Source organism: Thamnophis elegans, chromosome 4 (assembly GCF_009769535.1).
Source record: "Thamnophis elegans isolate rThaEle1 chromosome 4, rThaEle1.pri, whole genome shotgun sequence".
NCBI classification, from domain to species: domain Eukaryota; kingdom Metazoa; phylum Chordata; class Lepidosauria; order Squamata; family Colubridae; genus Thamnophis; species Thamnophis elegans.
Window position 1 is genome coordinate 27,765,023 of NC_045544.1, and position 19,098 is coordinate 27,784,120.

Genomic DNA, 19,098 nt, shown 5'->3' on the forward strand with positions numbered 1-19,098 from the left:
AGGAGTCTTCATGCAACCTGTTCATCATGTCATGTAAGTTCAGGGTCTGCAAAGAGGCTCTAGTAGGGCGAAAAACAAGCCTCCTGGAAGTCCAGAAATGAGCTGGTTTCCAGCCTCTGGAGCCCAGGGGAGGCTGTTTTCGCCCTCCCAGAGGCTCGAGGAAAACCTCAAGAACCTGGGGAGGGCAAAAAACCGGGCCTGTTTTTGGCCTCTGGAGGGCCTCCAGAGCCAGGGGAGGCCGTTTTCATCCACCTGGAAACTCAAGGAAAGCCTCAGATCCTGGGGAGGGTGAAAACTCCCCCCTCCGTGATACAGGAGGCTGAGCAGGAATGCTCACCATGGCCACTCCCACCCAGCAACCAGGCAGAGAACCGGTTGCTAACATTTTTCAATCCATCCCTATATATCAATATATATTAATGGGAACCATAACATTAACTACAGGTACAACAAAAATGGCAGAATAAGAGGAGAATGACAGCCCAGCAAATAGCTAGACCCAGAGTTCTATAGGGTTTTAAGAGGTGGAAAACCAGCACCTTTAATTACACTTAGAAATTTATTTGGTAACCATTCTAACTCATATGAGAGGTATCACTTATGTGTACCTCACTAAACCCTCAAACTGCTCTGATTATCATATTTTGGACCAACTGCAGCTATTGAATGGCCTTCAGGTGGAGCCCATTGGAAGAGAATGAATTGTGCAAATAAAGTTCAATTTTCAGAGTGAATTGCAATAGTTCACATGTGAGATGACTAAAGCATGAATTTCTAATTTAGGAAAAGATACAATTGGTGCACCAGACAAATCAGGGCAACGATCCTGTAACCCACAATTGACACCTACTTTTTGAGCAGAAGCTGTGGGACCAGGGGGAACCCCCCCAAAAAAAACCTCTGTAACAGTTTTATCCAGGGGAGTGCTTCATTATTCATATATGAATATAGAAAGTTGATGAAAAGAACTTTCACACAACTCTTTGTAATAGAGTTACACTACCAACTTTGACTTTGGTGGCTGTTCTTAAAAGCAGTCAGTGGTCTCTAGATGAGGGTAGATTTCAGCACTGCTGTTATTCCAAAGCTTGTGATAGCAACTGATCTAAAATACAAAAAGAAAAAAAGAGAGAAAGATAAAATAAAATAAAAAAAGATTTAAAGAAGTGGCTTCTGATCTTCTTTACGGCAATTGTAAGTACAATTGTAGATTTGTCGCTTTCTTTAAAGTTTTCTGGAATCAATCTTATCTCATTGTCAAAACTATAGATCATGTTCATTTTTTTTATTTCCACAATTCTCTCATCCTGTCTTATATCTGTTTCATAAACTAAATATTCTTGAATCCTTAAAATACTCTTATATCTTTATTAAATATTTAAAGAATTAAAATAACAAGAACTTTAGCTTTCTTTTTTGTTTCTTCCTTTTCCTCCTTTACTTCTTTATTTTAGTTTCTATTAATCTATACTATAATCTTATACACAGACTAACCTCATTGATCTCAAAGGAATATATTTTGGGAAATACTTATTATTTATTTATTTATGTATTAATTTTTGCACCACCCACCTTCCTTATAAGGTGACCCTAGGTCAGTGATTGCAAACCTTTTTTGGCTCATGTGCCATAAGGGGGAAGCATAGGGGGGGTCGTGCATGGGTGTGCTGCACCCATAATGCAATGTGCGCATGTGTGCATGAAAGGCACTCCCCCCCCCATTTTCCATGCTTTTTTTTTGCCCTCCTCAGGCTCCAGAGGCTTTATAGGAAACACCCTCTCCTGCCCCCCCCCCAGGGGCCCTCTGGAGGCTTCAGGGACCTTCAGGAGGCTTCCCTGAAGTCTCCGGAGGACTAAAAAGGACCCTATGAGCAAACTGGACTTCTTGTTTGCTCATAGGGTGGTTTTTAGGTCCCTGAAGCCTCTGGAGGGCTTAAACCGACCCTATGAGCAAACCGGAAGTCCTTTCCTAAACATCCAGTTTGCCCATAGGGCTGTTTTTTGTGCTCCGGAGGGGCTGGGGGCTCTTTTTGCCCTCCCCAGGCTCCTATAAAGCCTCTGGAGACTGGGGAGGGTGAAAAATGTTTTTAAAAAAGGCTGGCCAGGTGACAGGGCAACGCCTCAGGTGCTCTGATAAATGGCTCTGCGTGCCACCTCTGGCATGCGTGCCATAGTTTCCCCATTCCGGCCCTAGGTGATGTATATATGCCTGGAATAATGACAGAAAGGAAATAGCAATTACAATAGCACATAGACATGTTACTGCTTCATAGTGCTTTGCAACCCTCTTTAAGTGGTTTCCAGGATCAGCATATTGCCCCCAACAATCTAGATCCTCATTTTACCAACCTCAGAAAGCTGGAAGGCTGAGTCAACCTAGAGCCAGTGAGACTCGAACTGCCGAACTGCCGGTAATTGGCAGCAGAATTAGGCTGCAATGCTGCATTCTAACCACTGTGCCACCACAGCTCTTTGTCTTCTACTAGTTACAAAGCTAACTAGAAAAAAAAGCTTCCAGTTTTACAGTTAACTACAGATTAAGATGCTTAATTTAAAATAAAACCAGGAAGCATAATAAAGAATTGGAACCTTTTGGAACACCATGCCAAGCAACTAGTGTTTTGTTACAAGCTGGCATAAGTCACACGGGAATTTATGCTTCCTTCATAAATTTATAATCCTGCTGAATCTGAAACCCTGAATAACTTCTGCCAGCTTGATCATGAATTAGATTCATATGTTGTTAAACAAAGGACTTGACAGAACATATGGGATGGTCCTCATTTCAATTTCCCCAGATAATGGTGAAAAAAGGCATAAAGTACAGTAAAAGAGAAATAATAAACTCTCAAAATCATAGATCCACAAGCTTTCATTCCTTCTGCAAAACTTAATGAAATCATTTCATAGTGCCCCTGCTCTGGGAAATTTACTGCTCATTAGATCATATTCATTTAAAAATATATATATTACTTTTAAAATTATGACCAAACTGCATCAACAAAAACAAAGATAAAAAAATGCATGCATGGTAAAGAAGAGGGGAAAAAATACTAGAAAGTGTTTTTAAAGGAAAAATATACAAGGAACAAAACTGACATATCATTTAAGCTTAAATAGTTAGAATTCTACAAATAGTAATCTAATTAAATTGATGTGTGTGTGTGTGTGTGCACATATGTATGCATGTATGTATGTATGTGTGTGTGTATATGAAGCCTGAAGATGACGAATGAGACTTCGTCGAAACGTCGCCAAGACACCTCCAATTTTACGCGGGAGAAAACCCAAATAACCAAAGACCTACATACTAACACCCGCGAAAACCTCAGAAAACACACACACACACACACACATATATATGTATGTATGTATGTACGTACATACATACATACATACATACACACACACATATACATACACACAAACTTATATGTTTTATCCTACTGTATTTTTTATAAATAAGTCCCATATTTCATTATATTTGTCCATACTAGGTCTGAAGAAAAAGAGAAGCAGCAGAATTGCACAACAGAACTCATGACACATGTTCCTTGTTGATGGTTATTCATGAGGTAACCCTTTCAATCTGGTTCTACGAATAATGTCCAAACAAGATTGTGAATGCTTGTTTCTCATGGTAACCTATTTGGCCGCACAAGAAACAAAGCATTAAATTTATTTATTTATTTATTTATTTATTTATTTATTTATTTATTTAATTAATTTTGTGTGCCGCTCACTCTCAAAAAGACTCAGGGCAGCTTACAGTAAAAAGGGGGAGGATATAAAAAAATAAAAACAACAGTTTAAAATTGCACAACAGTCACAAACCTGAAGTGGGGCTGGACAACTCAACAGCCCCAGGCCTGCCGAAACAACCAGGTCTTAGTCGCTTTGCGGAAGGCCGGAAGGGTAGTAAGTGTCCGGATCTCAACGGGGAGCTCGTTCCAGAGGGCCGGAGCTGCAACAGAGAAGGACCTCCCCCGGAGTGTCGCCAGCCGATATTGGCTGGCAGATGGGATCCAGAGAAGGCCTAGTCTGTGCGATCTAATCGGTCTTAGGGAGGTAATTGGCAGGAGGTGGTCTCTCAGGTAGCCAGGTCCGATGCCATGTAGGGCTTTAAAAGTAATGACTAGCACTTTGAAACATGTTCGGAGACCAATGGGAAGCCAGTGCAGCTCGCGGAGGATAGGTGTAATGTGGGTGTACCTAGGTGCACCCACAATTGCTCGCGCGGCTGCATTCTGTATTAACTGAAGTCTTCGAACACTCTTCAAGGGCAGCCCCATGTAGAGCGCATTACAGTAATCCAGTGTTGAGGTGACGAGGGCGTGAGTGACTATCTGAAGGGTCTCCCAGACCAAATAGGGTCGCAATTGGTGCACCAGGCGAACCTGGGCAAAGGCCCCCCTGGTCACAGCCGACAAATGATGTTCTAAGGTCAGCTATGGGTCCAGGAGGATTCCCAAATTGCAGGCCCTCTCTGAAGGGTGAATAATTTCACCCCCAGGCTGAGAGATGGAATGGCTGGACCATCCTTGGGAGGGAGCATCAATAGCCACTCAGTCTTGTCGGGATTGAGTGCAAGCTTGTTAGTTCCCATCCAGACCCTGACAGCCTCCAGGCACTGGAACATCACTTCTACCGCTTCACTGAGTTGGCATGGGGCGGACAGATACAGTTGTTTATCGTCCGCATATTGATGGCCGACGTATGATCTCACCCAGCGGCTTCATGTAGATGTTAAATAGGAGGGGGGACAGGACCGAAACCTGTGGCACCCCATAAATGAGGGGCCTAGGGGTCGACCTCTGCCCTCCCACTCCCACCTCCTGCAACCGTCGCAGAAGGATACCATGGTCAATGGTATCGAAGGCTGCTGAGAGGTCAAGGTGCACTAGGATAGAGGAGTAACCCCTATCCCTGGCTCGCCAGAGATCATAGATTAGCATGACCAAAGCAGTTTCCATGCTGTAATCAGGCCTGAATCCAGACTGAAAGGAATCCAGATAATCGGTTTCATCCAAGGACTGCCAGAGTTGAAAGGCCACCACTTTCTCAACAACCTTCCCTACAAAAAGGAGGTTGGAGACTGGATGATAGTTACTCAAAATGGTTGGATCCAGAGGTTTCTTCAGGAGGGGTCTTATCACCACATCCTTTAGGAGGAAAGGATCCCTCCCGGAGAGAGGTGTTAACTATTGTCTGGATCCAGCCGCGTGTCACCTCCCTGCTGGTCGAGACCAGCCAGGAGGGGCACGGGTCCAGTATACAAGTGGACGCACTCACTGCTCCCATGGCCTTGTCCACTTCCTCAGGAGCGACAAGTTGAAACTCGCTCCATAAACTCCGCTCAAGACTTTCCCCCGGTACCTCGGCTGGTACCGTGCAATTGGAGTCCAGATCTGTCCGAATCCGAGTGACTTTATCCGTTAGAAACTGAACAAATTCTTCTACCTTGTAAAGGGTCATCTGCGTCCCTCCCTTTCAAGAGGGAGTGGGTTATTCTAAACAAGGTGGCTGGGTGCGATTCAGCAGATGCAATAAAAGCGGCAAAATGTAGGACTTCCTGGGGGCGTGGCCTGTTGCCGAGGAGGGCTCCACCGAGCTCCTCAGAGATCTGGTCTGTATATCTAAATAAGATCATAGATAGCACCCCTTTTTGGCTAAAAAAGGGGCAGGGAGTAGCTCTGTAGGCTAGGGTCTATTCGTAAGCCACAGCCTTTTTCTTTTTTTTGGCTGTGGATAGAGATTAGATCCAGCCGGAGCAGAGCTTTTATCTCCAGCCAGTTCTTCTCAGCTGCCTTTTTTTTTGGCAGCCCCAGACAGGCTAGCCCCCCCCAGGACAAAACAAAGTTTTTTCAAGCTAGAATTGATACGGGCGGGTCCCACCCCTGTGAGATTTATGCTTTTATTACTATCTTAAATACCAGCACCATTTGTCTTAGAGACTTCTTTGTCTAAATGGACTTCAAAATGGCGATTTCTCTCCGTGGATGATTGATAGTGGATGTACTTAGCCGGTTTTACCTTCCTGCAGACCGCTCCTTAACAAAATAAACTCTTCTTCTTGGAAATAGAGGGGAGCAAAGCGCTGCTTACTTGTTTATTTATTATGGCACCCAGGTCAAAGAAGCGTCTTGCTACAAATGTGTCTAAAGAATTTAAAGAATTTTTACTGGAACCACAGCCTTTGTCTCCTATGCCCTCTACTGGAGAATTTTTAACACAGGAATATTTCTTTAAAATGTTTAATGCCTTTAAACAAGAAATTAAGGAATTTGTATTGGAACTATATGATGATTTAAAGTCTAAAGTTAATCAAATGAAGGCGAATACGTTTGCAGCCGTGTCTGCCCTGTCAGATTACTCTGCTGAAATAGAGAACAAATTGGAAAGTTTGGAGAAGGCTAATTTTAATTTGACTACCAATATTCAAATTTTACAACAAAAAATTAGAGACAATGAAGAACAGCTCATGATGATAAATTTTAATAGGAAGGCATTTGCAATAAGAGTCAGAGGATTCCGTGAAAAGGAGCAAGAGAATCTGAAACAGACCTTTGCTGAAGCCTTCAGCCATGCGGTGGGAAGCCCGGGACTTAACTTTGATTGGCAGATTCGGAAAATCTATCGCCAGAACTCATTGATAGCGGAACAGCGACAGCTCCCGAGGGACATAATTATACATTTCTCTACAAAAGAATCTAGAAATGCGATTGTGCAAAAGTTTCATAATAACAGTCTCCGAGTTGATGACCAGGACCTGATTGTCTTCAAAGATATTCCTTTCCAGATGCTGAAAGCAAGAAGGGATTACACCTTTTTAACTAAGGAGCTTAGGAGTCAACAGATTCGATACAGATGGGAGGCCCCTGCCGGCATCACGGTTACATTTGAGAATCAAAGATTTCGTCTTAACTCTGTTTCGGAGGCTCAAGATTTCTATTGCAGGATTCTGAAGGCGGGACTTCCTGACTCGCTTGGAAGAGAGGAGAGACAAGCGGAAGGAGAAGGCAAACGGCAGGCCATGTGGTTGCAAGATGGAGGGGGTAGCCCTTCCTCCCTCGGAGAAGCAGAAAAACGGAGATCGAGAATTTAGACATTTCAAAATATTCGCCAAAGTTGAGGACTGAATGGGGGTTTGAGACCTCTCTCCGGTAGAAAAAGCGGACTAATTCTTATTAGAAGGGAAAGCTGGGTGAAACTACTTTGAGTTAGATTTTAAATTAACGTTAGCATAAATTTGATAGTGGTAAATATTAGACAAGCAAGGGATGAGGGTAAAATATATGTGGAATGATTTACGTTGTTTAAGGCTTATTAGAACAGAAAGCCGGTTGGGATTATCTTAAGATAAGTGTAAAAAGAATGCGGAATGATTTATGTTGTTTAAACTTTGTTAGAAGGGATTACTTTAAAACAGAAGGTTAAATGACTCTTGCTGAAAGTATTATTTGAATATGTGGAATGATCCATGCTATTTAACTTTTATTAGAAGGGAAAGTTGGTTGAAATTGCTTTGAGTTAGATTTTAAACAAATGCTAGTATAAATTTGATAGTGGTAAATATCAGACAAGTAAGGGATGAGGGTAAAATGCATGTGGAATGAACTACGTTATTTAAATCCTATCAGAAGAGAAAGTCGGTTGGAATTATCTTAAGATAGAAATTGATTTCTGTGTAAAGTAATATTTGATCTACGCTGCTTAATTTTACTAAGAAGGGGAAGCTTGGCTAGATTATTTTGAATTACTGTTTGAAAAGGAGGTTAAGAAAGATCATTTACGCTGTTTAAATTTTACTAGAAGGGAAAGTTTGATTACTCTTCTGTAAAGTCATATTTGAATATGTGGCATGAACCACGTTGCTTAAATCTTATCGGAAGGGATCATGAGGTTTAGGAAGAGGAACGGGAGAGTCTACAGAAGGTTGGGGTAAATAGCAAAGAAGTAAGAGACGAGAATAAAATATAGATAGAATGATTTATACTATTTAAGCATAGATAAAGATGGGGGGCTGAGATCAACACAAAGAGTGGTTTCCTTTTCTTTTCTTTTTTTTTTCTTTTCTCTTTTCTTTTCTCTCTTCTTTTTTTTTTCTGTTTTTCTTTCTTTTGACATATTACTTTTATTTTTTAATCCATATGTATACAAGATATTTTAGACAGAAGGTAGTGCCAGGTGTGGGCCCTGGGAAGTCGGGAGGATTGGGGATGGGGATTTGTGGGGGGGGGTGGGGGGTGTTAACATAGTCTTAATAAGAACAAGAATGTATTTATATACGGTGGTTCTTTTTTTCTTTTATTTTTTTTTATTTTTTTTTCCTTGGTTCATTTTACTTTTATCAGATCAAACAACACTCGAATAAAGGCATACACCAAGGAGGGAGGTAGAGGGAAAGAAGAGGGAGGAGTAAGGAAGGAGTAAGGGGAATGTAAGGAAGGTGTCTGGGGAGTAAGGGGAGAAGGAAGGTTTGAGGGGAAAGGGAAGTAGGAGGGGAGTGTTAGAGGGAGAAAGGAAAGTTGGAGGGGGTAGATGGGGTGTATGGAGGATGGAAGGGTTAGGTGGGGTTGTGAATGATGAGTTGTGTTTCCTTTTTATTTCTTTGTTTTATTCCCTTTTTCTTTTTTTTTCTTTTCTTATAGTAAATACCCTGTATATAAGTGATTGCAAATGGAATGTGAAAAATGAATAAAATATATTTAAAAAAAAAAAAGCGGCAAAATGTGCACATTTCGCCGCCCATATTGCCACGAGATAGGCTCTGATATAGGCTCTCATCAGTGCTCGGTCTGACTCAGAGTTACTGGCCCTCCAGCGGCACTCTAGGTGTCTCTTTTGGCGCTTCATCTCCCGGAGTTCCTCGGTGAACCAAGGAGCCCTCCTGGATCCGCTACCTCGGAGAGGCCACAAAGGCGCAATCCGGTTTAGAGCCCCCGCTGCTGCTGTATTCCAAGCAGCGACTAAGGACTCCACCGGACTGTGGACGAGAGCATCAGGTATTTCTCCAAGCTCCGTCTGAAATCCCATAGGGTCCATCAGGAGCCTGGGGCAGAACCACCTAGTCGGTTCCTCCTCCCTACAGTGGGGGATTGGTTTCTGAAAGTCAAGCCTCAGTAGGAAGTGATCAGACCATGACAAGGGCAAGATCTTAATACCTCTCAAATCTCCACTGCTCTGAGAGGAATACGAGGTCAGGTGTGTGACCTGCTGAGTGAGTCGAACCCCGGATTATGGATTTAGATCCTAAAATTGTTTATTCAACCAAAGATGCTATATATGAGTATTCCAGATCAGAATACTACATCAGAAAATTAACCCCAATTGTAGACTTTCAGGATTACTATACTTGACAATAGGTAAGCATGATAACATAGCTGAATCCTCCTTCATTAATTGCTAATTGCATTTTCTGTAAAGATATTATCCGAATTGAAGAACACTACAGATATGTTCTAAACAATTTATTTTTTGAAAATATTTTCCAGGTACATAAACTGGAATTCCTCTAAGAATATTAATTAATCTGAGAATAATATTCATTTTGACATTGTTCACCTTTCCACAAAATTTGTTTCTTAAATATCAATTATGTACATTGAATTTTCTGCTCTCTGAAGCCCAGTCTTGAGGTTACCATATATACAGTATTTGCTGAAGACATCAACAGGATGACAAAATCTTGTTTTCTTTTAATTCAAATCTTGACTGGGCTTGTAACTTGTTTCTATGACTCTTTATACCAGTTGATGATTATTAGATTTTAATAACATCTATTAAATGCTATGGTCAATACAATTTAAACTAACTGCAATGCTGGCATCTCATATAGGTTACATATCTTTCATCATGTTTTGATATTAGACTCTTTGATGTTGGAAGAAGAAAAATCACCCTTATCTTGACCTTTTTTATTAGGTTGTGAAGACACTAGCCTTGAACAATGTGAATAATACATTGATAACTTACGTAGAGTTAACTTTTAACTCTAGATGAATGTAGAAATGTGTACCTCTGCTATTTGAGTACATTTTTTTAGTATAGAAATGACATGGATTGATAATTATGCAGGGTGATTCAGAAGAATAGAAGTTTTCCATTATTTAAGGATGAACTAAAATGTTGATAATAGCACTCAAAATCCTTGAGTATAGTTTGTAAAATGAAGATTGTTAGACTCCAGATTTGGGTAGAAAAGTACATGTAATCACTGGCTTGACAATAAAGAATTGGTTTTCTGTTTCTCTTTGCTCTGTTCTAATTGTTTTCTGGATTTTTGCAATCCAGATCTGGTTAGAGCTCCTTGAATTAAAAACAAAGTGTCAGTTGTTCAGATGGTGAATCCAGAAAAAGAAACTCCTGGGACATTATTTTACCAAGAGTATAAACTTTACTGTATAAATCCACATTGGCACAGAAGAAGGGAAACCAGCTCTGAGCTTCCTGCACAAATGCACACATAGTTCATTTATCTTTTCCCCGTGGACTACCCACAATCCATTACATCCACCAATGACTTCTGTTCGTTTTGATTTTGGGAACCAGTTCTTGGTGTCCATTAGAAGGGGGAGAAATGTCTCATGGGAACCAACAATGTTTGGAGGCCATTCCCCCTGTCCTTGCATTCTAATCTAACCCCACCCCCCCATCCTTTATGAAGCTGGGAGCAAAGCAGAATAGAGGTAAAAGTTCAAGTCAATCTTGACATAGAGACTGCATTCATACATCACAGTAAACCAATATTTACTTAACACAGCTTTATTGTTTATAAACATGGTTGACATATTGCAATCTCTACATTCATTAAAGAAACCAAAGCAAAAAGAAACCATGGTTTATTATGTTGTACAAATGTAGTCACTGTAGATAGAAATCAAGTTTGTGTAATATGAAGGCAGGGCAAATGAATAGAATAGAATAGAATAGAATAGAATTCTTTATTGGCCAATGTGTACATATGCTCTCAGTGTACATAAAAATACAAGATACATTTGTCAAGAACATAAGTATAACACTTAATTATAGTCATAGGTTAGAAATAAGTAATTAGGAAACAATAACAGTATAAATCGTAAGGATACAAATAACAAAGTTACAGTCATGCAAATCATAAGTGGGAGGAGATGGGTGATAGGAACGATGAGAAGACTATTAGTCATGCAGGCTTAGTGAATAGTTTGACAGTAGTGAGGGAAATATTTGTTTAGCAGTGATGGCGTTCAGAAAAAAAACCTGTTCTTGTGTCTAGTTGTCTTTGTGTCCAGCGCTCTATAGTGTCATTTTGAGGGTAGGAGTTGAAACAATTTATTTCCAGGATGCGAAAGGAATATAGTAAATCCTTATCCTGTCCTTCCTATATTCTTCTTCCTTTTGGCTCTAATCAGCAGATAACTGTTGGATTGATGTGAACAGTTCTTTGGAAAGAGGATATGGATAAGATACATTTCTCTTTGATACTAATGCCTAAAAGATATATTTCTCAAAGTACTTATTGCAAATTAAATAAGCTACTTAATTGTATTAAGCTCTGAGTTTACTTCTGGCTGAAAGATTTTTATGGATAGGTTTCTATTTTAATTTGGAAATTTATGAAACAGAAATCTTACTAAGTCTTTTGTTTTGTGAATTTTTATATACTGTACATACATACAAGGATTACATAGGATCTGAAACTAAAACTTGTTTTAGTTTTTAAAGAACAGTAAAATGCAATGTAGAATTCTAATTATTAAAGTCATCAAATAAAAGAAAGGAATTGACTAGTAATTTTGTGAATGCAGCATGAAATAATTATACAAAGTTTTGCTAAACTAGTTACCGCACAACAAATTCAGTGTAGTCTCCACTGGTTTATAGTTTGGAATGAAGGAAGACCTGAGGACAGTGAATTACAGCAGAACAAATTTGGAAGTATGTAGGAAATGATGGGTGAAATTGAATGAGCTTGAGTAATGGAGAGAAATTTAAAGTGTTCCAAGATAAATTTCTCTATGCCCGGTGATTATGCATGCCATCTACCAATAAATAGAGTGAAAGTGAAAGAGAAAGCCAATGAAGATGAACAATGAAGTGAAAAAAATAACTACAGGCAAAGAAGGTGAATGTAATGTGCAAATATATGATTTATACGACAGTATAAACAGAGAATAAAGGTGCCTCTATTATTTAGAAATTAATATGGAAGCTAAAATAAGCATATACCTGGAAATTGTAATCCTGATATATTTAGAGAAAACCATGGCACTACTTACATTTAAACATTTAAAGAAATTAAGTAGAATCTAACTTAAATTATTGGGATCCCTTGTTTTCAATGAGTTAATCATGCCTAAAATAGTAATACTTCAAACAGACACGCTGAAATTGACAGGAGCTATATTGTCATGCCTTAATTTAATGCTATTCATGACTGAGTTTGAAATGGAATAACATATAAATGATGAACATGTGATTGCAAAAATTACAAACTTCTATTAAAATTTGAAACAGAAGAACAAGCAAAAGAATGACAAAATAGGCTAAAGTTTTGGTAGCGATATACAAATAGAACAATGAGAAATATGGTCAATAGAACTGAAATTTACAATATACTATAATCAATTAAAACCTATTAAAATCTCTCAAAAGGATTTTTTAAAATAAAATGATGTGCTGATGGTATATCTCACCAGATAAATTGTTTAGAAGGTATAAAGACATTTCAAATTGAACTGTTCTTTATGAAATTGACAAATGGCTGCAAAAATTGATGGAGTTAGCAGAGATGGCTAAACTGCTTCGATTAAAGAAAAGAACACAATTAATTTTGTTTCTACCTGGAAACCACTTTTGGACTTTGTGCTTGGGGTGGGAAAAAGATAAAACTTTGATTTTGATTTGATTTTGATGATTAGATACATTGGTGTTATAGAAATGACTAACATACATTATTATATAAAAGTAAAAAAAAAATGAGGTGTTATGCTATTATCTTATTCTACTACACCCAACCAACTTGTAAGTTAATGCTTTTGGTTCCCCATCCCCGCTATACTTTTCTCCCTTACCCTTTCTCTTCTTTATTTTCCCTTATTTACTTTCTTCTTCTTCTTTGTATTTTTGTATTTATTTTATATTTTGGTAAACTAATAAAAAAGTTGAAACTAAAAAAGGAACTATTTTTTATGTCTATTGCATTGGCAACAGGGCAGATGGAAGTCATGTCTTCCATCTATTTTTCTCCTTTCTTGCTTTGTTGACATTAGATAATCAGCTCCAGACAACAGATGACAGCAATGTCCTTTAATGCTTCATGGATAAATACATACAACATTACCTAATTTTGCCTTTCCTCCCCTCTATCTATGATGTTAAAGTAAAGATTCCCCTTCACATGTTGTTTATGGCTCTAGGGGGCAGTGCTCATCTCTGTTTCAAAGCCGAAGAGCCAGCACTGTCCTAAGACATCTCCATGGTCATGTGGCCGGCATGACTAAATGCCAAAAGGTTAGCATTGTTAACACTGTTACCTTCCCACCAAAGGTGGTTCCTATTTTTCTACTTGCATTTTTGCATGTTCTCGAACTGCTAGGTTAGCAGAAGCTGGGACAAGTAATGGGACCTCACTCCGTTAAGCAGTGCTAGGGATTCGAACCACTGAACTGCCGACCTTTCTGATCAACAAGCTCAGCCACTGAGCCACTACATCTCTCTCTATGCTGGTACAGTTGTGCATTTTTTTAGACTTAGAAATGTCAGCTGAAATCAGATTGCAATAAAACGTATAACAAAATTTACCGGGGGCAGGGCCAACTAGCCTTCCCAAACTTGATGATGCAAAACTGCACTACGTGTTGAAAAACTTAAAGTGCATTCATTATTTTCCATTTAAAAACTTCATGGCTTCATCTAGGCACTCTGTCTGCTTCACCAGCATGTGAAGATTTACATAGTGAATTAAAATGAAGCAAAACAAAAAGGCTGAAGCAATAGAGATGTAATTTTCTCAACACAGTATGCTAATCTATCACAGTTAAATAACTATTACATAAACTTCCGTGGAGTTTTCTTACTGTTCAGTCCTCTTAACCAGCTGCAGTTTTTATTATGTATTTTCTAGGGAACCTAGATATCTATAATGTAGACTTTATAGCCCATTTAGCTAGAACTGTAACACATTATTTCAAGTTTTATAGAATCTCAGATGCCCCATTTACTAAGAGATCTTTTTTTTTTTTTTACATCTGAGGATCTTTTGTTTGTTTTATAATTTATTGTATTATTGAGTCTCGGAGAAGCAAGGAATGTGGCAATAATATTTTCCAATTGAAATAAGGAATCCAAATTTCTGCCTAGTCAAATCCAGACTTCGCTGTTTTATTTAACACACATTTTGCTGCTGCTTTGTATGCCATCTGTTTGATGCTTTTCAGTGGCTGGATCGGTAAGCTACTCATAATCATCCTTTCCGAGATATGATACAATATCCTTTTCCTTATTATTCTGTCTGCTTATCGCAGTACTGCTTGAGTAGACATAATAACATTGTTCTTGAATATGAGCGGAAAAATAAAAATTGAGTCAGCAACTATCATTGTGGCTACCTGACCTTTCCTTTCTTCATTTTAATTAAGAAGAGGAGTGTGGGTACATGTGTCAGAATAATGATTTGTACAAAAATGTTCTTCCAACTATAATGGCTATAATTTTATTGCATTGAATTATTCACAACTGGAACTATGTTTCTTGTTTTTTGAAATTACATTTGATTTAATTAAACCTACTTTGGGTGGGTGGGGAACCTAGCATGGTACAATGCAAAAAATTATAGTACAATGTGCAAAATCATAGCATCGTACAATGTACATCTTGGAAGAGTTTTTAGAGATCATCTTTTCTACCTATTGCCCAGGACAGACTCAAAACAAACATGCGACTAAAGCAACATTAGCATCAAGCTGTAAGCCCCCACCCCCAATGTGGAATGCATATGATTAGTGATGGGGTTTGCATCAGTATGGCTTGACCAGTGATGGGATTCAATTTTTTTTATTACCAGTTCTATGGGCGTGGCTTTATGGGCATGGTGTAGTTTGTGGGTGTGGGTTTGCAGGTCTGGCAGGGGAAGGATCAGGGGTGGGTTCAGCAGTCACTACTGCCAGTTCACTCATGGCCATGCCACGCACACACACATGGTTAATGTGCGCTGCGCATGCATGCACAGTGCAATAAAAATTATTCTGCACATGCGCAAAGCACAAAACAAGATGGCGGTACCTATGGCACCACCTGGATAACTAGTTTGAGGGTGTGGCAGGCCTGGGTCGCTGCTGGTTCCAGTGACCCAGGCTGCCAAACCACTACCAGGTCAGCTGAACTGGGCGGAACTGGTAGGAACCCACCACTGCGAAGGATACTACAAAATCCCCATTTCCTCCCCAACCCACTAACCTGCTTTCCAGCTCCGTTCTCCTTTTCAGGGCAACAAAAGGAGATCGGCTAGGAGGCTGGGAGGCAGCAGGGGCAGAGGCAGCCTATTTGCTGGTTCTCCGAAATACTCAAAATTTCCACTATCGGTTCTCCAGAACCTGTCAGAACTGGCTAAATACCACCTCTGGGCTTGACACTGTAGCTGGTTTGATTTTTCCATTTTTCACCTCCATCCCAGACACTGCCACTCACAAATGTGAAAAATATTGTGCAACAAGATCCTAAAAACTTTAATAGACAGTGTCTACAGAGATTTTCAGTCATCCAGGTCATGTTGTCCCAAGGGTGCTTTTTCAAAAGACAATTGGACTTTCTTCTTGCTTGAAGATATTTCATTTCTGATCCAAGAAGCTTCTTCAGTTCTTGTAGGCAGTACTAATGCTCAGAGCCATAGAATTTTGATTCACAGAGAGAGCAGAGTGAAAAGAGGGAAACTGAACAAGGATGAGATGGAGTATTGTAGAAGAAGACATGGATGACTAGCTAAATGTTCTTGGGTAACCGTATCAATTGATCAAATATACTGATTTCCATGATTCATAAGTTCAATAAAAGCAGCATTAGAGTTGTTGAGAAACTTACCTCCTTTCCTCCTGCTCCACCATATATTGCTGTATGCCTATCTCAATAATTTGAACAGGAAAGTGAGAGAGTGACCACTTTAAATGAGTTAGGGACGCTGTAGCTTTGCCGTAGCTGTTGCTCAGCACTTTGGATTCTGAGGCAAGCACCTCTTTTTCTCCTTCTATACCTTCTTGCTTAGGCCATGACTATTAAAAGTTTTCAGTTCTATTTTCTTCCTATTCTATTTGTCTCGTGGAACTGCTCTGCTACCAGTGGTGGGTTTCAAAATTTTTTGGAGCCTACTCTGTGGGTGTGGCCTGCTTTGGGGGAGTGGCTTGTCAGCCATGTGACCGGGTGAGAGTGGCTTGCTGGCCATGTGACTGGGTGGGAGTGGCCAAAACAATGTCACTGAATTCTTTGCCCCAATGGATAAACTACAATAAGATTAAAATAAGTACACAAAACAATAAAAGAGCTACTTACAGAAGAAAAATGAGTGTTCTTGCCAGTCTTCAGTATCACTGACTCCAATGAATGGGCTGCACAAAGAAGAGACACAGAAATGAATTCTTTCATTGCATGCACTGCATTGGGATGAAACCAGCACACAAAATAATAGAAAAGGAAAATTACTGTCCTTTTTTTGCATCTTCTACACCACCACCTCACCACTTTGCTCCAACAACCTGCACAAAGGACAGACACAGAAAGCAAGACTTTAATTGCTTGTACTTCACTATCTCATGGATGAATACAGCACAGAGCACACCCAGCAATAAAGACAGCTATTTACAGAGGAAGGATATCACTGGCTTGACGGTCTTCCGCACACCACCTTATCATTTTGCTCCAACAACTTGCACAAAGGACCAACACAGAAAGCAAGACTTTAATTGCTTGCACTTACACTTTCCATAAGAATAACACAATGAAAGAGATACACTCAAGTACTTACTTGTGTTATTGCTTTCCTGGTTGTTGATATTTCCATACTGTTCTTAGGCTTCCAGATTCCTCTGTTGCAGCTTTCCTAGTCTTTACTCATGGATCAACAGCTGTATGGTGGTGCGCTCTGAGCCAAACTTTCACTGCAGGAATTGGGTCCCATCTCTCAACAGGCATGCCAATAACACTTATCACCACCAGATTACTTATGTTTGGAACAATTATGCGTGTTCTTTGCTCTGAACATATGATGTTCATTTTTGAGAACCCCCTTTCCGCTTCTGTTGAACTCCTGACAATATCTCTAGCTTTTCTTATACTGTCAGGAATTTTGTACTTGTCTGGATTTTTCAGCACATTTTCCAAAAAATCTCTGTAGTCATTCAAATTAATTTTGTAATTAAAAATGCTGCCAAATGCAACCAATGCTTCCTCTGCTTCAGCCCATGAAACAACTACATCTTCAATTTTCTAGTAATCTGGCTCCAAATATGTAATAAAGTGTAACTTGTTTACATCTGGCAATAGGCTACTTGTTCTTAAATGGTCGCAATCCATCAGCCTTTTCTTCAAATTGGTGATGATGCTTGACAGAAACTTGTCATGAGGAAGGGCAACAAATCGTTGATTTGGAGCTAAATTGATGTTTTTGAAGGCTTGTGTTTTTAGCACTTCCACAAGTTCTGTTTCATATCTGTCCTTTCTCTGTCTAAGCACTTCAAAAGCATTGATTGTTTGCAATACTAACTTTTCGGCCATGATAATATTTATCTCTCTCCCCTGTAGGACATTTGACGAAAGAGAAATCTCATTTAGGATATCGATCATGAGGGCCAAATCCTTTAAAAAATTTAGATTTTCAAAACGGGAAGCCATGCCTGGGAATCTTCCATTGCCCTGAAAAAACTGATGTAGTGCTGGATAAGCACGCCACACAGCTATTGTTGCCCTTAAACTACAGGCAGCCCATCTTGGTCCCAAAACTCTGCCAATCTTCACAATTTCTATGCCCAATTGTTCAGAGATTTGGAAGAGGTCATTCTGGCTCTTGCAGAATTTCTGGAAAGTGGTGAGTATTTTATCAAGGAAGATCTTGAAGTGGTTGATCTGCTTCACTTCTCTTATTGCATCATCCAGCACAAGTTGCAGGCGGTGGCTCAAGCAGTACCAGATGACAATGTTTGGGAAGTCTTGAGCTATTCTGGCGCTGACTCCAGATTTTCTTTCAAGCATAATGTTGGCACCATCGGAGCAGAAAGCAATTAAATTCTTCTGTAGATATTTGGTGGTAAATCCAAGTTTATGCAAGCTTCCCAATGATGCAGAATATATGGTCTCCGCATCTTGTTTCTGTAATTCCAGAAGCTCAACGAAGACGGGTGCTGGGCATTCTGGATCCTCAACTCTAACAAAAACTATCAGCACTGCTTTCATTGAAAGTGTTGTGGCTTCATCGATTATTAGGCACACCTTTTGATTAATTGCAATAATCCTGGAAAACACGGTGGTCTTGATTTGGTTCGCAATGACTTCAACTATTTTCATTGCAGATCTCCGTGAATGCAAGCCAACTCCCACATCCACGCCAACCATATTTAGCAAATTTACCTGCGCTTTGATGTCTGAGAATGGATTACATCTTTGCACCAGATCGTAAACAGTAGAAAATATTGTGCAAGTACTGGATAAATATTTTTCTGAGCGATGCTTGTTGTGTATCCTTGGTTTTCCCTGCTGGCACAACCTAGAAATGTTTCCACTCTCTAGAAATATGAATACCTTTCTCTAATGTGAACATGGGTTTTGCACAGTACTCACAACCCACCTTCTTGTTGGATACTGCCAGTCCATCATACTTTTCCTTGAAGTGTTTGTATTGCTGCAAATTCCAGCAGTCAGAAAGTTGTGGAACGTCAGTGGAGTCGATGGACTTGCTGCTTTCTCTGACCTCAAGTGGTCATGCTGGTGGCACTTGTGGTGCTTGTGCTGGTGGTGCTGGTGGTGCTGGTGGTGCTGGTGGTGCTGGTGGTGCTGGTGGTGCTGGTGGTGCTGGTGGTGCTGGTGGTGCTGGTGGTGCTGGTGACTGTTGTTGGTCAGCTGATTCCTCAACTCTTT

The 19,098-nt window shown here is 39.8% G+C and overlaps 1 protein-coding gene across 1 annotated transcript; it reads right to left on the minus strand.

Annotated features, from left to right (window-relative positions):
- Positions 1 to 17,454: 17,454 nt before the first annotated feature.
- LOC116507249 (E3 SUMO-protein ligase KIAA1586-like) lies at positions 17,455 to 18,576 on the minus strand. The gene has a single exon (XM_032215274.1). The coding sequence runs from the start codon at positions 18,574 to 18,576 to the stop codon at positions 17,455 to 17,457; it is 1,122 nt and encodes a 373-aa protein (XP_032071165.1).
- Between the last annotated feature and the right edge of the window lie 522 nt (positions 18,577 to 19,098).